The sequence below is a fragment of the Pararge aegeria genome, chromosome 23, assembly GCF_905163445.1.
Source record: "Pararge aegeria chromosome 23, ilParAegt1.1, whole genome shotgun sequence".
NCBI classification, from domain to species: Eukaryota; Metazoa; Arthropoda; class Insecta; order Lepidoptera; family Nymphalidae; genus Pararge; species Pararge aegeria.
The window spans coordinates 3568694-3594330 of record NC_053202.1 but is presented as its reverse complement, the minus strand read 5'-3'; the positions used below and the strand labels follow the sequence as shown (position 1 = coordinate 3594330).

The following is a 25637-nucleotide window of genomic DNA, read 5'->3' as shown; positions in this document are numbered from 1 at the left end:
TAGTAATTCGGCTTTGTTTGCTGCCTCTACCCTCCATAGTTTGCTGAAAGTATGGAGGGTAGAGGTAAGGAGAGTCATCTGTGTATATGAAAAAGTGTCGTCAAAATGTATTAAATTAGGATGGCGCCACATTTGCATCAGGGTAACTCTTAAAAGAAGCGCCAAATATAAATATTGTTAGAGTAGGCTTGAAAAATAAACAAGGAAGTATGGAGATACAAGGAAGTAAGGTTATATTTACCACAATATTTTGTACAACGTAAGTTGTTGAAATTCTCAATAATTAACTACTTTAGTCGATAATAACATTAAATTTTTTAACTCGGCATACTTCAATTCATCTACGATTGCTACATTCATACCATACCCTGTGCATCCACCAGCGCCATTGTGGAGGATTTTTGAACTGTTATTTAGCGCATACACTGGACACTTTTTCAACTTTTCTCCCATATAAGATGACTCTCCTTACCTCTACCCTCCATAGCTGAAAGTAAATCTTGACAGTTATGGTTCAGTTGTCAAGCGCTTATAAAGATTTTTTATCTGTGAATATACAACGTGTAAACGAATTACGAAATACTCTTGGAGTGTGCATAAGTGTATTTCATAAGGAATCACCCTGTAGAAATATTTAATTAAAAGAAGAATATTTATTTTTCCACGCAAACGAATTCAAAACATTCTAAGTGTTTACCTATTGAATATAAAATACCTACACGCACGTAGTACCTACGCAACGCGAAGCCTACCTAATGAAGTGACCAGTTTGATTTGATTATGCTCGTGGTGTTGGGGCTGTATCCGAGTTCTTTGAGTATTATAACAGTGGTTTACTAAAAAATTATTATCGTTTCGATTTCAATGATAAGTCTCAGAGACAGTAAATAATGTACCTCACAAGCATGTGAAGTAATATTTCGGTTTTCTTTACACGTCCTATTCTTCTCTTTTATAATTTCGCTCTGTCTGCGATCAATGATATCCTAAAACATGCGCGAGTGTCTGGAGTTTTTGGAAGTCTAGTGTAAATGAAGATCAATAATTCTTTTAATTCGTTTTTTGTTATTAGGTACTTTTAATATTTGTTAAATGCTAAGTTTTTTTGTTCCCTTTTCATCTTTTTTTTTTAATAAGTGAAATTAGCTTCTGGCCGTTCTAATTAATAATAATAAATAATTCTTCTTATTCATCCCTCAAGTATTCTAAATCCTCTAACTTAACATTCTATATTTTACTTATTAAACTTTTGTTTAATTTTCGATCTATTATTGTTTTGTCATGGCGTCTATGACATGCAAACTCGAAGACATCCAATTTGCCAAAATGCGAAGGCACAGAATACAGATTGTTACACATACTTGCTATAATAAATAATCAATCAGCTTAACAAAGGGTAAAATATCCTTCTGTACTGATGAAGAACGTTCATTGTAAATTAGCTTTGTTCGCGGTGGATGTCGCTTAAAAGTAAAGGCTTAGTTGCCATCGCCTGAGCAGCAGTTGCCATCCACCTCGACACCGAAAAGTATCAGCATGTACACCACCAGTGTGCCACGTAGCAGGCATCTCAGCACCTTGCCACAACTCCCACAATCACAGCAGCAACTTCTCTTTTATATTCCTTCTTATTCTTCTCTTTTATATCTCTTCTGATTCTTCTCATAAGCAAGTATTCTTAATCCAAATTAACGTATTATTCTTATTTTTTTTTTTGCTAAACTCCGGGCATAATTTATTTGTATCTTCGTTAAATTTCAAATTTGCGCCATCTTGGATCATGACGTCAATAACATACACAACTCGAGGATATCTGAGTGGCCAAAATGCCAAGGTACAGAATACAAAAATGTTATTTACACATACCGACTTACTATAATACGTAAAAAGCTTAACAAAAAAAAGTCCTGCAGTCGTGAAGAACGTTCATTGACTTGGACGCGGTGTTTATAGCTTGACAGTTAAGGCTTAGTTGTCATCGCCACAGCAGCAGTTGTCATCCACCTCGACACCGCACAGCTTCAGCAGGTACACCACCAGTGTGACACAGAGCAGGCATCTCAATATCTTGCCACAGCTCCCACAATCGCAGCAGCAACACATTCTGTATAACTTCTATTCTCTACTATACCTCTTCTTATTCTTCTTCTATTCTTGTCTCTTAACTAAAACACAATAGTTTATTCTTCTGTTAGATTCTAGACTAATGTCCACTAAGCTCTAAGCAATGTTATTTCAATCACTTATTTTTATCTGTTTAATCGAAAAGTACACTTTGTAAATTATCTTGTCATATGACTATCTTCTTAAGGTATTGCACCGTGTTGAAGCAGATTTTCTGAAAGCAAAAGTTTTTTTTTATTAGGTAAGTCAGTACTTATTTTCTCTATGTAAATAGGTTATGTAGGAAGTGATGCTTGGTTGCAGCTTTTAGTTACATAGGCTAATAATCTTCTGATCAAGGTTAGTGTGGGCATACCCAGTACATCTGAACCAATCTGTCGAACAAACACAGTTCGAAAAAAGTCGCTCTAAAGATTTAACATAGTAATCGATATGTACCTATTTAGGTGTTTGCCCATCTTAACCTTAGGATATAAACCAAAACCCTAAAAGAAAACTGCGTTGTACAAAGTGTAACAGAATCACGAAATAATATTGAAGGATGAATAAGTATATTTCACTAGCTGTTGCCCGCGACTTCGTCTGCGTTTGATTTTGTTTTTAAAGTATTCAGTATCCCTAAGCCTTAAATGAGTATATATAGTAGTATATATATATAAAACATGTGACTGACAATTAATTATAAACAAATAATTTGCAATTAAATAAAATTGCGACTATAATTAAGGATCTAAGCGATCCTATCTCTTAAGTTGGACCAGACTGCACACGGTGTGCCAATTTAATTTAAAATCGGTTAAGTAGTTTAGGAGTCCATCGCGGACAAACATCGTGACAGGAGATTTATATATATTAAGATAAGGAATCACCCTGTAAAAAAATATTAAGTCAAAAAAAGCATATTTATTTTTCCATACAAACTAATTTCAAACATTCTAAGTGTTTACTTGTGACAACCCTATTGAACGTAAAAGACCTATACGCGCATAGTACCTACGCTGAGCGGCGTGTACCTAAAAAAGAGACAGGAATCATATAATTTTAATTTTGCATGTGTTGTTAGGCTGTATCTGATTTCTTTCAATAAAAAGTATGGCAGTATTACACTCAAAAACTATTAGGTTTTCGGTTTCACACATAAGTCTCAGAGACAGTACATAACATACCTCTGAAGCCTGTGAAGTATTATTTCGGTTTTCATTTATACGTTGTATTTTTAATTTTAGGAAGTCGCTAAAGTCTTTTACTCCCCATTTCGCCCAATCTTAAAGGTAGCTTAAATTACTTCTTGTGTAATCTGCAAAGTCCCATTAAAATCGCGCCAACAGTTTCGCAGATTCGCCGGAACAAACCGGTAGACAAAATCGTAATAATTGATGTATGTTATAAGACTCAGACACTCTATAAGGTCTATGAGAGTAAGTACTATAAATAATTTCATATGCATATAGTAAAAAGCTGTTAAAAGGAATACGTAAGAGGTAATAACCTCTTGATTAGTAGGTACCTCGGAATCTCAATGAGTCAGAGTTCGGTCATCTTAGACTTTTCGGAGTTATGAGCGTTTTAACTTCGACGCAAATAAATACCCTTACTCCTAACTTATTGGATGTGATTTATTTTTTTATCTTACATCTTGTTAGTACGGCAGGGCCTCTTACACTAACTAGATAGAACTACATAATTTATGGATAACTATAATACAAATGAATAAAAGATGACATTGAACATTTAAAAAGACATAAACGATGATAAAAGTACTGAGACGTTTATTTACATAAACAGTCTAACATAGTGTAGTTACCTCTTTTTAACCTCTGGAAATCATTTTAGAAACTCACTTCACTTAATAGAAAATTAATGAATTTAATACGTGTTTCTTAAATGAAATATATTTGATGCCTGACTCACTGACTCAGCTAATGATCTTGAATGCGATTGACACACTTAACGCTTTGATAGAAACAATGTCTCATTACCTCTTTTTAAACCTCAAGAAATAATTTTAGAACCTATTTGTTCAATTTTAAAAGAAAATTAATGAATTTAATACGTGTTTCCCTAATGAAATATATTTGATGACTAACTCACTGACTCAGCTAATGATCTTGAACGCGATTGACACACTTAACGCTTTGATAGAAATAACAATGCCTCTTTTATGGATGTAACAAGATTTTTTTCCATTGGTAAGGTCTTTAAGTAGGTAAGGTCTGTTTTTCTTTTAACTGTCAACAATGTAAACAAATGTTTTCTAGATGTTGCAGTCGCACTGGCCTAGTGGTTGAAACGCGTCTTAGCCTTTAAAGTCTAATGTTTGTATACCGGGCAAAAAAACCTTTGAGTTCGTCGAAATTTGTTTTTTTTTTTTTACTACAAAAAAAAACAAGCCTTTTATTGCAATGTCACCTGGTGGAAAGTGATGATGGAAGCGGATTAATCTTAGCATCGTTCGGGATTGCTTGACGGGTCGTTTTTGTCGGCAGAGAGGTAACTAACCGAAAGTCCCATTAGATCAGAGAAAAATCAGAAATTAAAAATTCCCAAATTTCCCTGCTGAGATCTAACTCATCCATTTTTCTCAGTTCTCACAAAAGCAAGAGTGAATAGGGATCGTCTAGGCAAGCGCGCTCTACCTTAGGCTGCATCATCGCTTACCATCAGGTGTGATTGCAGTCAAGCGCTCGTCTATAAACATAAATAAAAAAAAAAAAATAGAACCCTGGACCTTCCACTTATCCACAACGCACGCCACTGCGATAAGGTAGGCTTCAAACTGATTCAATTATTCAGAGGTAAATAAACAAACAGAACCGGCCCGGCTGCGCACGGCGGAACTTTAATAGCACAATTCCGTAGTACAATATCGTAAGGTTTACAGCATTTACAACAAATCTTTTAATTTCATTGCTTTTCTCTTCGATAATATACTCGTACATTGTCTAATAAACTTTCTTCTTGAATTACTATATCTATTGCTGAAAACTGCATCAAACCAGTTGCGTAGTTTAAAAGACCTTAGCGTACAAACTGCGAGAGCAGCGTACCTTATCAACATTTATCAAAAAAAATATTTAAACAAACCTCCCACGTAATTAGTTTAGCTACTTACGTATTTAAGTTAAATAGAGAACACTATTAACTAGCACCGAAGTCACTTACTGACTGAACGGTTGACTCACTGACTGATTGTGTATCTAAACGATAATGTAGATTGTATTTTGGCGTTATGACTCCATATTATTATTTGTACTGCAGACTAGTAGTTTTTCCCTACTACTTACGTTGAAATTACATTTTTAGCTTAGACATCAAGGACACACACCGGCATATTTAGCGGAACACACACAAAAAAAAAGTTTGATATCAGTATCATATACTTACCTAAGGTTGCTGGCTGGTATATACGTCATTTAATTTAAAAAGAAATATTTTCAAATTAAGAAAACAACTGAACATCACATTTTATGCAATTGTTTTAATTTTATTCAAATACACCTTATCTGGAGCGAACTTCAAGTATTTCTTCAAGAAAAACTGTTTTTTGTTAGTTTTTTTTAATCGCGTATCTTAGAACGATGTCGCGCAGAAACCGTTTAAGGATATGGGTTTATATGACTGCCATACCCCTAACAGGTTAGCCCGCTACCATCTAAGACTGCATCGTTATTACCAAATGAGATAGCAGGCAACTAACTATTAGGTAGTAAAATTGAACAAAAACAAAAAACTTGACGGTCCTGATCAGATTCAGTCAAGAAACTCACTGACGGTCGATTGGCGCAGTGGGCAGCGACCCTGCTTTCTGAGCCAAAAGCCGTGGGTTCGATTCTCACAACTGGAAAATTTTTGTGTATTATGAAAATTAAGCTTAATTTGCTATACTTCGCGAACAGCAGGAGAATCTGTATGGTGTAATTTACAATTGCTTATGTTTTGTGTCTGGGTGTTTATATGTATATGATAAGTATTTATGTACTTTTATTATTCATCAGTCATCTTAGTACCCATAACACAAGCTACACTTACTTTGGGCCTAGATGGCGATGTGTGTATTTCCCTAGGATATTTATTATTTATTTATTATTATTTAAAAAAAACAGCCGCTGGACGAAAGCAGCATAAGACCTTGGAGTATGGAACTCCCAATAGAGCACCTAAGTCCAGTGGACGCCCATTGACATGATGACGAGGCGGACACAACGATTTTATTTACTGCTATATAATACAGGTATCGTTATCGGCAGTATCTAGCCAAGTAAAGTGAGATAACGATACGGGTCTCGGGCGAAAACGTAAATACGGGATAATTGCGCAACTGGTGTCTGATAACGATACGGACTGTGGCCTCATAGGTGGGTGGTTCGATTCCCTGCGACGGACAATTTGGAAATATGTACTCGTATATTGTAAACTTACTGCCCTATCGCAGACATGTGGCCGCTGATATGTGGCTGCTGATTATGGGTCTCATAAGATAAAAACAATAGGCTTAAAGTCACTCAGCGGGCGAAAGAGGAATGATCGAAGTATCTAGGTGACCATATCAGATTTAAGAAGATCCGTAGGAAAACGAGCCACCTAACCCGTTACACTTAGTCCGTTCGTGCCATAATTATAGTTTGTTCGTGCCTCAATTAGTCCGTCCATGCCGTTAGTAGTCCATTCATGACTTTATTAGTCCGTCCATGTATTCAGTATTCCATCGTTGCCTTATCTAGTCCGTTAAAGCTTTAAGTAGTCTGTTAATAATGCCTTAAGTAGTCCGTCAATGCCTGCATGTCTTTCTCAGTCCATCCATGCCTTTAATAGTCCCACCATTTTTTAAGACGCAGTAAAAATCATATTACATTTTAACTCTATTATGATTGTAATAGCGTTACGCATTTAACACTCTTAAGTAGTTTCTAATATAACTATTAATTTCGTAACAATGCGCCGTTAGTTTGGTAAATAGGTAACTGTTAAGGTAAATTAAAAATGAATTAATGAATGAATCAAGCGAATTAATCAGATTAAAAATGTAATATTTCACAAAGCCCTTTTTTGTCATACAGTTAAGAAGGTACAATTTGTACAACAAGGGTAGGTAAATATTTTATTCAACATTTGTTCTTCTATCTGTAATTAAATTTTTCTTTTTATTAAATTTTTTTTTATTCTCTTAACATTTGTGTCGATGACATTAGGGTTAAATTGACAATTGTGGACGTTTGTCAAACTTACGTACGAAAATGGTGCGAGAAAATTAACTGTGTTAAAAAATAGAGAATGCAAAATTAAAATAGGGAATTGCATGCAATCACGACTTTAAATCAAGAGATTTGTGTTTACTTTATAAATATATTTTAAGAGTGAAAGAAAAAAAGAGATTTCCTATTTACCAACCGAGTTCAAAAGGCCTACATAAAAGACGCAAGTTACGCATTAGCAAAGTTTTGCTTTAACCTGAAATAAAATTGAAAAAAAATTTAAAACACTGGCATGATATAATATTGATGTCCTGTTGCCAATAACAACATTTTTTGTAATGAATTGAATGATTACTGTTGTGCCGATTCTCTTATCCCGAAGCTTTGCTGGAATGAAGAACCATAATTTCTAATATTTATGAGATACGTAATCTTCGTTACAAGATAAATAATGATTAGGGTATTTATATGAAGAGAGAATATTTATTGAATAGTAGTTAATGTTCATAAAACGTATTTAAAGAACTTAGCCTAATAATAAGGCGCTTATAATACGTAAACACAGACAACAACTGTGCAAGTTATGAAATTGTTGTTACGATGTGCTGCTGTTGTGATGCATGCGTTCGTTGCTTGAAATGTATACTTTGTTGTACTTGTTGCGTCGCCTTGCTGCATATGTGCGGATTCGAATGTTGCGATATTGACGAAGATTGAAACAAATTTATAGACGACACAAACATAAGTTTAAAAATAAATGTTTTATGTTATGTTTCTGTGCAGCAACGCTTGAACTGTCGCAATCAATATTTGAGAAGACGTCTTGGATGGACAATTTATTGAAGGATTGAGTGATTTAACTAGGTATGTAAATTGTTTGTATATAAATGATCTACCATACCATGTCAGTGGAACATGCGACATTGTATTGTTTGCAGATATTTTTTTTTTTTTGTTTTTTAATCCATCATGCGATCAGCTGAAGTAGCTATAAGCAGATTTCCTCCGTGTGTTTTGTGGCATGTGAGGCCTGCCATTCATCAATGGCTCTGCCTCTTATTTTACAAAGTGCATGTGTTAGTAAAATCCCAAATGGAAGCACGTTTAAGCCTTCTAATCTCCATTGGGACACTGAGAGAAGTAGCCAGTTGGTTACTATGAGTGTTAATTCGCTCTTTATAGCTCTTTGCTCTGTGCTCAACTTCTTCCTTTATTATTGTTATATTGAGATGCTGGTGTAGTTCTGTTATCTTAGTGAACCATGGTGCATTTGATATGGTTTTCAGGACTTTGTTTTGAAACCTTTGAAGTATTTCTAAATTCGAGTTTTTTGATGTGCCCCAAAGCTCAATGCCATATGTCCACACAGGTTTTATTATGGTCTTGTAAATGAGTAGTTTATTATTGAGGGAGACACGTGAGTACCGCCCCATATTGTTTGCAGATGATACATCTCTATTTTTTAAGACTGACAGGAGTAAAGATAACTCTGACGATGTAAACCGTGTTATGTCGCATGTGTCGCACTGGTTTACAGTTACAACTTACTTATAAATGCAAAAAAACTAAGTGTGTCGAATTAATCTTACCAAATGTAAAGAAAATTAATAAAAACATAATGATTTAATGGTGAATTACTAAAAATAGAGACCTCCACAGTTTTTCTGGGCGTGACCTTGGATAATAAACTTCAGTCGGGTGCCCATATAGATACTCTAGCGGGTTTATTTTGCGTACTTTCATAGTGTTATGTCCCACGGAACCTTGTTATGGGGTAAAGCTGCTGATATCGAAACTATATTTATATTGCAGAAAAGAGCTGTACGATCAATATATAAACTTAAATCACGCGAATCCCTCCGTGAGAAGTTTAAAGAAATAGGTATACTTACTGTAGCTTCACAATATATTTATAATAATAGAGTATTTGTGAGACAACACATTAGTCTTTATAAAAAAAAGTGGATATAGACAGTCGACTTACAAGAAATGGTCATGAATTTGTCTGCATATCGTCTGCGAAAGGTACAAAAGTCATTTGTGGGATTGAGTGTAAGCTATTATAATATGATTCCTAAGGTAATTTTGGACCTACCAATGCATAAGTTTAAAGAATGTGTTAAAACACATTTATTACAGCGAGGTTATCATACAATTGATGAATTTCTTAATGACAAGATTGCTTGGAAGCATCCGGCTCCGCTTTCATGAAAGATTCAAGATAGAAAAATGAATGTTAAAATGTAAAATGTAAATTTTTGATGTTGGAAAAGAGCAACTGCTGTGTTTCTTGCCATCTTCTTCTCGGTAGAATCTGCCTTCCGAACCGGTGGTAGAGTCACTACAAACGGACAGTCTTGACGTTTCAAAAGTGCTTATATTAGGCCTACTTGAAATAAATAAATTTTAATTTTGAATTTTCAATTTTGAAAAATCATCGCCTATAAACAGAGCAACACTTCGCAGGGCATGCGAAGAACTAGCCCTAAAAACTGCCGCTCTGTGTCCATCAACCTAGCTGCTTAGCGGCAGAAAAAGGCATAATGATGATGTTGTGGTTGATGATGATGATGATGATGAGATTCTTCATTAAGTGCACAGGCGTAGAGTGAAATAAAATTGTCAAATGTAATGTTGTATAACTGTATATTTAACGCTTTGACTGTTCCCTCCACTTGGCATTGAACCCAGTGTCCCGAAACAGCTGGTCAGAGTCGTCTGCATCCAGTATTAATGAAATCTGGAAACAAAATAGATAGGTATTCAAATTGAAATCCATGATGAATAACATTGATTTTAAAACATCCATGATGAAAACGTATTTATCAGGATATTGTTAATAATGATTGTTATGAAAGACACCTTGAAAAAAAATGCATTATTTTAAAAAGTAGCAAAAAAAAGCAAAGCACAGCACAGCACAGCACAGCACAGCACATAATAGCACAGCACTGCACAGCACAGCATAGCATAGCACAGCACCGCACCGCACAGCACAGCTTAGCACAGCAGCCTTAGCATTGAGTTTTAGGGTTTTTGTCATCATACTTTTTAATTTGAAAGGTACATTTATAACATGCAGAGTTTCTATACATATTATTTTAATCTTTATATATATATTTCTTGTGTGCGTGTGTATGTCACTAAACTCCTCCTAAACGGCTGGACCGATTTGAATGAATTTTTCGGTATGCGTTTGAGTGGCACCCTGGATGCTTTAGATTGACAAATCAGCCCGTCAGATGGCGCTGGGGTCCGCTAGTTTGTATATAAGAACGCTATTACCTAATTTGTCAATTTTGATATTTCATTTATCTGACATGCTGATTATTATTTTAAAATGGAAAACTAATTTAATATTCGGATATTTTCAGAATTTGCATGCCCTGGAATGGCGGATTTTAGCACCGAGAATGTTGTGTTATATATATACTTCTGTACTAATTTTTATTTTTTATGACAATAAAAAGTTCATAGTTTCAAATTTATAACTAATGTTTATTTAGAATTACTTAATAAAAAATATATTAGTCACATTACTGTCGTTTTCTTTAGCACGACAGAGTATTGATGTCTAGGTTTAATTTGTTCATATCCAATCTATATTTATATGGATTTAATATGCATAACAAATTCTAAACCTGATGGCATTGATATTCACGTCGATTCATGGTGTAGGCCTACTGGGGATCCCGCCATGTAAAATAATGGGAAGGCATTACGATGCCTTCACAGTACCTCCATGGTGATGTGGAAAGATGTGTTATATATTGTTTTAACTCCGGTCAATCAATAAGACTAAGTAGTTAAGGGTGTGTTAATTTCGTAAAATCGATTCATGATAAATAATTAGGCAGCTAGATAACACAATTTTATATTTCTTTCACTTGGCATATTTTTTATGCCACGCGAAGTGGGCGGTCCTTACTATATCTACAAAGTTAGAAACGAAATCAGACAGTTTGAAGAGCTTCAAAATCAAGTCCTAAGGTATACAGGCGAAGCTAATAATCTTAAGCTAAATTGTTGATGTTGGAAAAGAGCAACTGCTGAGTTTCTTGCCGTTTTCTTCTCGGTAGAATCTGTCTTCCGAACCGGTGGTAGAGTCACTACAAACAGACAGACGTAACGTTTCATAAGTGCTTATATTAGGCCTTCTTCAAATAAATGAATTTTAAATTTTGAATTTTAATAAAAAGCTTGTAAAGATGTTAAAAATGTTTGAAGGCCTACCACGGGTGATCTTCCAAGAAGTTGCTCAGATGTAGGCGGTTTCTTCAAGAGTGCATTTACTCCAGGCCTGAAATAAATGTTTAATTTATGAGACCTAGGTGTTCTGGTATCATGCTTTAAACAATCTATAGTTACTGACTACTGTTACTTCATCATCATGACGGCCGATTGGCGCAATTTGCAGCGATCCTGCTCTCTGAGCCCAAGGCCGTGGGTTCGATTCCCACAACTGGTTAATGTCTGTGTGATGAACATGAATGTTTTTCAGTGTTTTAGTATATTATTCATAAAAATATTTATCAGTCATCTTAGTACCCATAACACAAGCTACGCTTACTTTGGGGCTAGATAGCGATGTGTGTATTGTCGTAGTATACTTATTTATTTACTTATACCTTTGTGGTCTCATACGGATCTCTTTCCATCGGTGTCTGGAATTCAGACGCTATGAAACAAACATGTAAAATAAGTTAAGTTTATACAGATATTATATAAGTACTTGATGCCGCCCGCGTTTATAACTGTTTATTATCTACAAATTCCGTCGGTTGTTTCCCTGCGATAAAAGCCTATATTTTTTTTTTTTTTTTTTATTAAAGATAGGCCAGCGTTTGACGACAATCATGCCCGTTAGAAAGCAATGATGAGGTCTAGGTTGGAGCACGCTTGCCTAGAAAAAGCCTATTCACTCTAGCCTTGAAGGTACTTAAATTATACGTGGCAGGAAACACAGTTACCGGGAGGGCGTTCCACATCTTAGCGGCACGTATCAGAAACGTGGATAAAAAACGTTTCGTGCGTGTTGATGGGATATCAACCACATAAGGATGCCACCGCTCTCGGTGTCTCGCTGTTCTGGGGTAAAACGGGGAAGGGGGAACAAGATTGTGAAGTTCCTGAGCACACTCACCGAAGTATATCCGGTAAAAAACCGATAAACAGGCAACATTGCGTGGGTGCTGGAGACTATGTAGTTTCGCCTGCGTTAACGAATTGTCGCCTATAATATATTATTATTACCCTCCGACCTATCAGCTTTGTGACGACCTCCTTGGCGCTACGGTGAGCGCTGTGAATTTAAGACGGAGGTCCCGGGTTAGGTTCCCTGCACTTGCAAATTTGGTTTTTAAAATTTCTAAATTTTCTCTGGTCTGGTCTGTTGGGAGGCTTTGGCCGCGGCTAGTTACCATCCTACCGAAAAAGACATGCCGCTAAGCGATTTAGTGTTCTGGTTCGATGTCGCGTAGAAACCTATTAGGAGAATGACTACCATACTCCCTGAAAGGTTAGTGAAATTGCAGTCAAGGGCTAACTTGTAGTGGAATAAAAAAAAAACTATGCCAAAAAAAAGGTGGTTAGTGGCTTTATTAGGGCGCAAAGGAAGGATAAACAAACAAATAAACACACTTTCGTATTTACAATGATAGTATGGACCAGCGGTCCCACGCGACTTCGTCCGCGTATAAGTAAACTTTAAAAACCTTAAACAATAGGTACACACATCGCCATCTAGCCCCAAAGTAAGCGTAGCTTGTGTTATGGGTGCTAAGATGATGCTTGCTATCTTAGTTCCCATAACACAAGCTACGCTTTCTTTGGGGCTAGATGGCGGTGTTTGTTTTGTCGTAGTATATTTATTTTTTTGAGGGCCGATTGGCGCAGTGGGCAGCGACCCTGCTTTCTGAGTCTAAGGCTGTGGGTTCGATTCCCACAACTGGAAAATGTTTGTGCGATGAACACGAATGAGTTTCAGTGTCTGGGTATAAGTATTTATGTATATTATTCATAAAAATATTTAACAGTCATCTTAGTACCCATAACACAATCTACGCTTACTTTTGTAGCGTTCCTTTTCGTGCTATTTAGGAATCGGGATCTTACTTGATGGTAGACGTGAGATCTAGTTGTGTGCTTCCCTCCATCATCCGGCTTCGTATCCTCATCAGTATAAAAAGCGAGCTTGTTTTTGGCTTTCAAAAATGTCGCATAGTCCTCGCTTCCAGAAACTTCTCTATAATATTATACATACTGAATTCAGATCCTGTTTATTGTATTATATATCACCTATTGTTCATATCATATAGAAGCGGTGATAGCCCAGTGGTTAGGAGATCGACTTCACTTTCGGAGGGCCAAGTTCGAATCCCAGCACGCACCTCTACTTTTCTGAGTTATGTGCGTTTTAAGCAATTAAAATATCACTTGCTTAGCGGCGAAGGAAAACGTGACGAAACCTGCATGGCTGAGAGTTCTCTTTAATGTTCTTAAAAGCGTGTGGAGTCCACCAACCCGCACTGGGCCAGCGTGGTGGTCGGAGACTCGTACCTTATAGTGGGCCGGTAATGCGGAATCATGGAAAACATACACAAACCACCTACTAATTATTATAACCTACTAAAGCCTAGTGTCCACCAATCCGCACTGGGCCGGCGTGGTGGACTACGGCCTTAACCCCTTCTCATTGCGGGAGGAGACCCGTGCTCTGTAGTGGGCCGGTAATGGGTTGATATGATGACTAAGGCCTAAATGTTGCGGACAAAGGTGACGTTAGATCAGAATATAGTTGTTACCACCACTCTCCCTCCTACGAGTGTCGTACGGTCCCCACATTACAGAACTAGATGGCGCTACAAAAATCCTGCATCGCGCTAGCGAAGTGTTCACTAAGAATGCCTATATATAGAACTAGTGGAGCACCGTAAGATTCATACCTCGGTATCCAGGGCCAGTCAATGAATCTACATATAAATTTTTGAAATGTGTTTTTAACAGCATATGGAAAAATGTTAAAAAATATATTTTTCCCGATCTTAATTTTTTAATTAATAAAATAATAATTATTAATTTTTCGGTGTTTTCTTTTATTTTCATTATTTTAAAGTTATATTTTGAAAAGGAAAATTATTAAGAACTTGTCCTTGGGCCTTTTTTTTGTAAATCATTTATTTATTTTGAAATATTAATAAATTAACATCAAAGTTACTATGCAAATATAATTTATAAGGTATAAAATTAAATCCTTTATTGTAAACATTTTTTTTCCTCCGGTCACTCTTATTCTTCAGTAAATTGTTGTTATGAATTGTTGTAATCAAGATCGGCATTTTTTTTTAAACTTTTTTATTTGAGCGTTTAACAATGCAATGCAACAGTTTTTGTGAAGATTCATTGACTTGCCTTGAATTCCGAGCTTTTACAATTTTTATAATGCATTACAACACTCCACTAAATTTCCAAAAATGAATGTTCGGACCTCGGTCCCCGAGCACGATCACCCGCTCGGAGGAAGATCTTCCTATTGTTACGGTCGAGCGTTTCACCATAGCTCCCGTACACGACGAAGAGAATAAACAGAGAGCGGGCAGCGATTATGAACCCGTCTGCCCAGCGTGGTGATAATTGGACAATCCTCCAGCTGGGAGAGGCCTCGAGGCCTTTAGTCCATCAATGGACTGTAATAGGATGATGAGAGCCTAAAATACCTAAAATAAAAAAATGCAGAACCAAAGATCCCTGAGTACCTTGATTTCTCTAACGCTCTTATCGTCTCCCATTGGTGATACTTCCGCACTGTAGTCCTTTTGCTGAACGCTGAAAACTTTTAACCGTTATACCATAGAATTAAGAAGATATAGAATTCTCATTCAGCCATTATTAGATGCAGTGCATTGTGTCCAAAAACAGAGTAAAACGCACGTCTCCCTTCACACCTGCAGAATGTTGCTAGAGAAAACAGATGGACGTTAGGTTAGGTTAGGTCTTAAGGTGCTGGAATGGCGACCCCGCACCGGTAAACCCCAAAAATAAGAGACTTAAAATTTTAATTTAAGTCTCATAATATATTAAACAATTTATTTCCTCCTATAAATAAAATAAACTAACGCAATCCAAGAGCAGTGCTTCCCTGCTCCCATTCTATTCTCCCACGAGCTCTACCATCTCTGGTCAAAGTGTAATGTAATCTGAACAATTTCTGCCCGATTTTTTCATTCTTGCGTGTTATCAATCGAGTGAGTTTTGTAGTTCTTTCTTCAACTTCCTCATCTTCTCCGCCGTCTTCATCGTAGCCATAGATACTTTCCTTGTAGTCTTTTTCTAGTAGAATTGGCTTTTGAACCTGAAAATTATAATTTATTCCTGCCTAACTCTTGCGTGAATTGGCGCAAGATTGGCGCATCCTCGACGGCAAGTGCACTCGCGTAAGTCGGAAAATCTCTACTGAGCCAGCTACTTGCAATATAGCCTGTAGATACGTAGGTACTTAAACCTTCTAATGTGTTTATTATATCAAATAATGCTGTTTACTTAGCCCAACAGTGGGAATGAATAATAATATTGTGAAGATGCTTGGAAATAGAATTAGTTAGCATCGTAGAATTGAGTTTCCATGTAAAACACTTTGACAGTAAAACAAACGCATAGGCAACATCCCGTCACGGAAATGGCATAAAGCTAAATTTCGCCGTCACACCTATATATACGCTACCGCTCTGACTCCCTTGTTATTTATTTCTCACATCTGCCAGGCATCATTGATTGATTGACGTGTAACATCTATTAGCGCCCTTTGGAAGTAAAAGTTACTCACAGGTACATATGCCGTTGCGACAAACGGCATGACGCTCGGACAAGCCGTCACGGCTCCAAGCAGCCGCTGTGACTACCTCGTATCCTTTCGCTCTTCGTCTGCCTTGTATACTTGTCGTGATCGCCGATTGGCGCACTTTGGAAGTAAAACTAACTCAAAGATATCTATGCCGTCAAGACAAGCGGCATGACGCTCTGACACGTCGTCACGGCTCTACGCAAACGCTGTGACTCACTTGTGTCCCTTCTCATAATATGCCTCGCGTCATGATCGATTAGCGCACTTTGGAAGTTAAAATAACTCACAGGTCGTCATGCCGTCACGGCAGATGGCATGACGGTCTCTCACGCCGACACTCCTATTTCGTTGGTTGTTAAAATAAATCAACTTACTGGGGCACAGAGCAAGGGATAAGCACTCCTCGGTCGCCTAACTGTGTGTATGGGACACGGCGCTAAAGGACCCGGCGTAACGGTCCTTTGACCCAGCATGTTTGTATGGGAGAAGTCACATACAAGCAACATCCTCGTATGCTCAAAGCCATGACGCACGGCTCCGCAACCTACTGCTCGGAGCGACCATACAGCCAGCTGGCTAAAATGGCCCCAGACCATGTCTCTGGAAGAAAAATTTTATTTCATTTTATCTGTATTGATGAATTTTCTCTATGGTGTACAATAAATATGTATTAATTCATTCTTTCAATAATTGAACTTTAATTGAAAAAAATCAACAGCTATAATTACAAAATACTTAGTTCGTAAATTGACTAAACTGATAACAGGTTTTCACAGATAAATAATATGCAACGTGTAACCGAATTCCGAACTAAAGGCTGCGTAAGTATATTTCATAAGGAATAACCCTGTAAAAATATTAAATCAAAAGAAGCATATTTAAAATTATAAATTCCCAAATTTCACCTGCCGGATATCGATCCCGGGACCTCCCACATAAATCTACCACCGCTGCGCCACGGGGGTTGCCGAAAATCTATGTTCAAATTACGATCTAACTTAGCAGTAAGTCTGAAGGGCGCCACGAGTTGCCTCGCGTACACGCGCCGCCGCTCTCCCCACCAGGCGTCCAGCACCCTACGCAGAGCGCGTTGGACACCCAACGACACAGCATCGCCTTCGCCGTCGATGCCAGCGCCGCGCCAACGCACCTCGCCAACACTCTGACCCGCGTATGGGTAACGCACTGGAAGGTAGTAGTCACCTACTATTTTATGTTTAAAAACAAACATGAGATTTCTATGATAATTATACGAAACAAGAACCGTGGGAACTTTCTCTACTAAAATAAAACTCCTACACTCCTAGACCGCATGTGTTTGCACTAACCTGTAGCTCGGCAATCATCGTGGACAAAGGAGCACTGATCTGCGAGCCTTTCAGCTAGTTTAGCCAACTCGCGATCCCAACTCTGAAATTTTAATTCATTTTAATGTATCGCCATTTCCGGATGTATTCAAATCCGGATCTACCTACATCCGGGATATTTATAATAGCTACGGCTGGAAATATTTTATAAACAAAATATCCACCAACTTTATTGGAGCTACGTGGATTGGATCACCAGGACTCTATGGGCGCTGCCATCAAAATTATTTTGTTACAACAACGATTTTCTTTGTAGTATTATTGATGAGCGCAACACATGCCTTGTAAATAACAAATTACAAAACATATTATATTGCAACAATTATTAGGTGGAATGAATTAAATATAAATGTGTTGAGTTTGAATCCCCGGAAAGGTCCGCTGTCTGGAAATAAAGATATTTTTGTAGTTATACTTCTTTTGGCGCGTTAGGGAAGTGAGTTATTGTCTACATTTTTGTTTTACAAAAAATTGTTTGACAGTGTACAATTTCAATTGTTAAAGTCTGGTGTTTTAATTGATTCAATTGTATAAAAGTCGCAAATTTTTAATTTTGAGTGAAACTTGGATTTTATACTGTTAATGAGATAACTAGATAAAGCGTTATAATAAAATATTTTCAATGTATTAAATACCGTATTTTTAGTGTTAGTGTCGTTTTTTCTACCAACGTAGAGTAAGGCGAAACATAAAATTTTGTTACGCCAAAGTAGTATAACTTCTAACGCGTGGACATAAGTACACACACGTTTTTTTTTTATCTTCTGGCTTTACACAGATTAACCAATGTCAGGTTAATAAAGATATTGCGATTTGAAGTTGTGTAACGTAGTGCTTGTATCCTCTTTGGTTTCAGAGGTTTTATTATTCACAGTAATTTGCAAGCAAATGGTTTTACTTATTTAGGACATTATTAAACATAAGTACCTATATCAAATTGGAAAACATCCTATGAAAGTTTCGCAAACAGGAGCTGTGGGGGGTCGGCGCAGCCCTGTCCATAGGTACCTACTCCTAATCGATTACGCGACATCGTACCGGCAGGGTGATTACGTAACTCGCGACAGCAATGCGACAGGCGTAGATCTTGCAATCACTGCTGTCAAACGTTAATTTAGTTTATTTATTGTATGGAAAAGTGACGTTTGACAGCAGTGATTGCAAGATTTGCGCCTGTCGCATTGCTGTCACGAGATACGTAATCACCCTGCGGATCGTCTAATCGATTGGCAATTCGTCTTTGTCGGTAGGGTGCTAACTAGCCACGGCCGAATCCTCCCGTTGGACCTAGTGACCATTGCGACTCATCACTGAGCCAACAAGGTTGTCGAATGATGTTGATAATGATGTCTATACGCTAGATACTAAAACTTACAACTAACATCATAATCTCTGGAAGCGGCACTGGAACTCCTCCCCGCACTTTCTCATTTCCAGACGCAATCCTTTGCCGACGCCTTAATAAAAATATATATTAAGTATATAAATTTTTATTTATTTATTTATTTATTTATACACTTTATTTGTAAACAACAAACAGTAAAAAAAAAAACAATGGACACAACAAAAATAAACTTAAAAAGTAGGATACAAAGGGCGATTATTTATTTATTTATTTATTTAAGTATATAATTTACTTTAGTAAAAAATGTACTTAAGTATATAATGTACTTTAGTATATAATGTACTCAAGTATAAAATGTACTTAAGTATATAATGTACTTAAGTATATAATTTATTTAAGTATATAACGTACTTAAGTATATAATGTATTTAAGCATATAATGTATTTAAGTATATAATGTATTTAAGTATATAATGTAAATATGTAAATAATGTACTTAAGTATATAATGTACTTAAGTATATAATGTACTTAAGTATATAATGTATTTAAGTATATAATGTACTTAAGTATATAATGTACTTAAGTATATAATGTACTAAGGTATATAATGTATTTAAGTATATAATTTACTTAAGTATATAATGTACTTAAGTATATAATGTATTTTAGTATATAAAGAACTTAAGTATATAATGTACTTAAGTAAATAATATACTTAAGTATATAATGTTCTTGAATATATAATGTATCTAAGTATATAATGTATCATAGTATATAATGTATTTAAGTATATCATGTAATTAAGCATATAATGTACTTAAGTATATAATGTACTTAAGTAAATAATTTACTTCAGTTCATTTAAGTACATTATGTAAATATGTAAATAATGTACTTAAGTATAAAATAAAGTTCTGTATATAATGTATTTAAGTAAATAATGTACTTAAGTATATAATGTATTTAAGTACATAATGTACTTAAGTTTATAATGTTTTTAAGTATATAATGTACTTAAGTATATAATGTACTAAGGTATATAATGTATTTAAGTATATAATTTACTTAAGTATATAATGTACTAAAGTATATAATGTATTTAAGTATATAATGTATCATAGTATATAATGTATTTAAGTATATCATGTAATTAAGCATATAATGTACTTAAGTATATAATGTACTTAAGTAAATAATTTACTTCAGTTCATTTAAGTATATTATGTAAATATGTAAATAATGTACTTAAGTATAAAATAAAGTTCTATATATAATGTACTTAAGTAAATAATGTACTTAAGTATATAATGTTCTTGAGTATATAATGTATCTAAGTATATAATGTATTTAAGCATATAATGTACTTAAGCATATAATGTACTTAAGTATATAATGTACTTAAGTATATAATGTATTTATGTATATAATGTACTTAAGTATATAATGTACTTAAGAATATAATGTTCTTAAGTATATAATGTATTTAAGTATATAATGTAAATATGTAAATAATGTACTTAAGTATATAAAGTATTTAAGTACATAATGTACTTAAGTATATAATGTATTTAAGTACATAATGTACTTAAGTATATAATGTACTAAGGTATATAATGTATTTAAGTATATAATTTACTTAAGTATATAATGTTCTTGAGTATATAATGTATCTAAGTATATAATGTATCATAGTATATAATGTAATTAAGTATATAATGTAATTAAGCATATAATGTACTTAAGTATATAATGTACTTAAGTAAATAATTTACTTCAGTTCATTTAAGTATATTATGTAAATATGTAAATAATGTACTTAAGTATAAAATAAAGTTCTGTAAATAATGTATTTAAGTAAATAATGTACTTAAGTATATAATGTATTTAAGTACATAATGTACTTAAGTTTATAATGTTTTTAAGTATATAATGTACTTAAGTATATAATGTACTAAGGTATATAATGTATTTAAGTATATAATTTACTTAAGTATATAATGTACTTAAGTATATAATGTATTTAAGTATATAATGTACTTAAGTATATAATGTATTTAAGTATATAAAGAACTTAAGTATATAATGTACTTAAGTAAATAATGTACTTAAGTATATAATGTTCTTGAGTATATAATGTATCTAAGTATATAATGTATCATAGTATATAATGTATTTAAGTATATCATGTAATTAAGCATATAATGTACTTAAGTATATAATGTACTTAAGTAAATAATTTACTTCAGTTCATTTAAGTATATTATGTAAATATGTAAATAATGTACTTAAGTATAAAATAAAGTTCTGTATATAATGTATTTAAGTAAATAATGTACTTAAGTATATAATGTATTTAAGTACATAATGTACTTAAGTTTATAATGTTTTTAAGTATATAATGTACTTAAGTATATAATGTACTAAGGTATATAATGTATTTAAGTATATAATTTACTTAAGTATATAATGTACTAAAGTATATAATGTATTTAAGTATATAATGAACTTAAGTATATAATGTACTTAAGTAAATAATGTACTTAAGTATATAATGTTCTTGAGTATATAATGTATCATAGTATATAATGTATTTAAGTATATCATGTAATTAAGCATATAATGTACTTAAGTATATAATGTACTAAAGTAAATAATTTATTTCAGTTCATTTAAGTATATTATGTAAATATGTAAATAATGTACTTAAGTATAAAATAAAGTTCTGTAAATAATGTATTTAAGTAAATAATGTAATGAAGCATATAATGTATTTAAGTATATAATGTACTTAAGTACATAATGTACTTAAGTAAATAATGTACTTAAGTATATAATGTACTTAAGTATATAATGTACTTAAGTATATAATTTATTTAAGTATATAACGTACTCAAGTATAAAATGTACTTAAGTATATAATGTACTTAAGTATATAATTTATTTAAGTATATAACGTACTTAAGTATATAATGTATTTAAGCGTATAATGTATTTAAGTATATAATGTATTTAAGTATATAATGTAAATATGTAAATAATGTACTTAAGTATATAATGTACTTAAGTATATAATGTACTTAAGTATATAATGTATTTAAGTATATAATGTACTGAAGTATATAATGTACTTAAGTATATAATGTACTAAGGTATATAATGTATTTAAGTATATAACTTACTTAAGTATATAATGTACTTAAGTATATAATGTATTAAGGTATATAAAGAACTTAAGTATATAATGTACTTAAGTAAATAATGTACTTAAGTATATAATGTTCTTGAGTATATAATGTATCTAAGTATATAATGTATCATAGTATATAATGTATTTAAGTATATCATGTAATTAAGCATATAATGTACTTAAGTATATAATGTACTTAAGTAAATAATTTACTTCAGTTCATTTAAGTATATTATGTAAATATGTAAATAATGTACTTAAGTATAAAATAAAGTTCTGTATATAATGTATTTAAGTAAATAATGTACTTAAGTATATAATGTATTTAAGTACATAATGTACTTAAGTTTATAATGTATTTAAGTATATAAATTACTTAAGTATATAATGTACTAAGGTATATAATGTATTTAAGTATATAATTTACTTAAGTATATAATGTACTTAAGTATATAATGTATTTAAGTATATAAAGAACTTAAGTATATAATGTACTGAAGTAATAGTGTACTTAAGTATATAATGTTCTTGAGTATATAATGTATCTAAGTATATAATGTATTTAAGTATATAATGTAAATAAGTATATAATGTAAATAAGTATATAATGTACTTAAGCATATAATGTACTTAAGTATATAATGTACTCAAGTAAATAATGTATTTAAGTATATAATGTACTTAAGTATATAATGTACTTAAGAATATAATGAAAATATGTAAATAATGTACTTAAGTATATAATGTATTTAAGTACATAATATACTACATTATATATTTAAACACATTATATACTTAGATACATTATATACTTAAATACATTATATACTTAAGTACATTATTTACATATTTTCATTATATTCTTAAGTACATTATATACTTAAGTACATAATATACTTAAATACATTATATACTTGAGTACATTATATACTTCAGTACATTATATACTTAAGTTCTTTATATACTTAAATACATTATATACTTAAGTACATTATATACTTAAGTAAATTATATTCTAGTCTTATAGTTCTTGAGTATATAATGTATCTAAGTATATAATGTATTTAAATATATAAAGTAATGAAGCATATAATGTATTTAAGTATATAATATACTTAAGTACATAATGTACTTAAGTAAATAATGTACTTAAGTATATAATGTACTTAAGTATATAATGTACTTAAGTATATAATTTATTTAAGTATATAACGTACTCAAGTATAAAATGTACTTAAGTATATAATGTACTTAAGTATATAATTAATTTAAGTATATAACGTACTTAAGTATATAATGTATTTAAGCATATATTGTATTTAAGTATATAATGTATTTAAGTATATAATGTAAATATGTAAATAATGTACTTAAGTATATAATGTATTTAAGTATATAATGTATTTAAGTATATAAAGAACTTAAGTATATAATGTACTTAAGTAAATAATGTACTTAAGTATATAATGTTCTTGAGTATATAATGTATCTAAGTATATAATGTATCATAATATATAATGTATTTAAGTATATCATGTAATTAAGCATATAATGTACTTAAGTATATAATGTACTTAAGTAAATAATTTACTTCAGTTCATTTAAGTATATTATGTAAATATGTAAATAATGTACTTAAGTATAAAATACAGTTCTGTATATAATGTATTTAAGTAAATAATGTACTTAAGTATATAATGTACTAAGGTATATAATGTATTTAAGTATATAATTTACTTAAGTATATAATGTACTTAAGTATATAATGTATTTAAGTATATAAAGAACTTAAGTATATAATGTACTTAAGTAAATAATGTACTTAAGTATAATATAAAGTTCTGTATATAATGTATTTAAGTAAATAATGTACTTAAGTATATAATGTATTTAAGTACATAATGTACTTAAGTTTATAATGTTCTTGAGTATATAATGTATCTAAGTATATAATGTATCATAGTATATAATGTATTTAAGTATATCATGTAATTAAGCATATAATGTACTTAAGTATATAATGTACTTAAGTAAATAATTTACTTCAGTTCATTTACGTATATTATGTAAATATGTAAATAATGTACTTAAGTATAAAATACAGTTCTGTATATAATGTATTTAAGTAAATAATGTACTTAAGTATATAATGTACTAAGGTATATAATGTATTAAAGTATATAATTTACTTAAGTATATAATGTACTTAAGTATATAATGTATTTAAGTATATAAAGAACTTAAGTATATAATGTACTTAAGTAAATAATGTACTTAAGTATAATATAAAGTTCTGTATATAATGTATTTGAGCATATAATGTACTTAAGTATATAATGTACTTAAGTAAATATTTTACTTCAGTTCATTTAAGAATATTATGTAAATAAGTATATAATGTACTAAAGTATATAATGTATTTAAGTATATAATGAACTTAAGTATATAATGTACTGAAGTAAATAATGTACTTAAGTATATAATGTTCTTCAGTATATAATGTATCTAAGTATATAATGTATTTAAGTATATAATGTACTTAAGTATATAATGTACTTAAGAATATAATGTAAATATGTAAATAATGTACTTAAGTATATAATGTATTTAAGTACATAATGTACTTAAGTATATAATGTACTTAAGTATATAATGTTCTTGAGTATATAATGTATCTAAGTATATAATGTATCTAAGTATTTAATGTATTTAAGTATATAATGTACTAAAGTATATAATGTATTTAAGTATATAATGTAAATAAGTATATAATGTAAATAAGTATATAATGTACTTAAGCATATAATGTACTTAAGTATATAATGTACTCAAGTATATAATGTATTTAAGTATATAATGTACTTAAGTATATAATGTACTTAAGAATATAATGTAAATATGTAAATAATGTACTTAAGTATATAATGTATTTAAATATATAATGTAATGAAGCATATAATGTATTTAAGTATATAATGTACTTAAGTACATAATGTACTTAAGTAAATAATGTACTTAAGTATATAATGTACTTAAGTATATAATGTACTTAAGTATATAATTTATTTAAGTATATAACGTACTCAAGTATAAAATGTATTTAAGTATATAATGTACTTAAGTATATAATTTATTTAAGTATATAACGTACTTAAGTATATAATGTATTTAAGCGTATAATGTATTTAAGTATATAATGTATTTAAGTATATAATGTAAATATGTAAATAATGTACTTAAGTATATAATGTACTTAAGTATATAATGTACTTAAGTATATAATGTATTTAAGTATATAATGTACTTAAGTATATAATGTACTTAAGTATATAATGTACTAAGGTATATAATGTATTTAAGTATATAACTTACTTAAGTATATAATGTACTTAAGTTAATAATGTATTTAAGTATATAAAGAACTTAAGTATATAATGTACTTAAGTAAATAATGTACTTGAGTATATAATGTTCTTGAGTATATAATGTATCTAAGTATATAATGTATCATAGTATATAATGTATTTAAGTATATCATGTAATTAAGCATATAATGTACTTAAGTATATAATGTACTTAAG

General features: G+C 31.9%; 1 protein-coding gene and 1 long non-coding RNA gene across 2 annotated transcripts in view; both read right to left on the bottom strand.

Moving 5' to 3' along the window:
- Positions 1-1650: 1650 nt before the first annotated feature.
- Positions 1651-4198, bottom strand: LOC120634401. The gene is made up of 2 exons (XR_005659242.1): positions 3929-4198; positions 1651-2338 (listed from the first exon to the last, which is right to left on the bottom strand). It is a non-coding gene; the product is annotated as an uncharacterized LOC120634401 (long non-coding RNA).
- Positions 4199-9966: 5768 nt separating this feature from the next.
- LOC120634073 overlaps positions 9967-25637 on the bottom strand; it is a 33212-nt gene continuing 17541 nt past the window's right edge. The window contains exons 4-13 of the mRNA XM_039904467.1: positions 18898-18979; positions 17484-17565; positions 17154-17340; positions 16530-16755; positions 15432-15666; positions 15071-15140; positions 13431-13560; positions 11945-11994; positions 11550-11616; positions 9967-10056 (exon numbers count right to left, since the gene is read on the bottom strand). Coding sequence (XP_039760401.1) covers positions 9967-10056; positions 11550-11616; positions 11945-11994; positions 13431-13560; positions 15071-15140; positions 15432-15666; positions 16530-16755; positions 17154-17340; positions 17484-17565; positions 18898-18979 — 1219 coding nt within the window. The remainder of the gene's footprint in view (positions 10057-11549; positions 11617-11944; positions 11995-13430; positions 13561-15070; positions 15141-15431; positions 15667-16529; positions 16756-17153; positions 17341-17483; positions 17566-18897; positions 18980-25637) is intronic.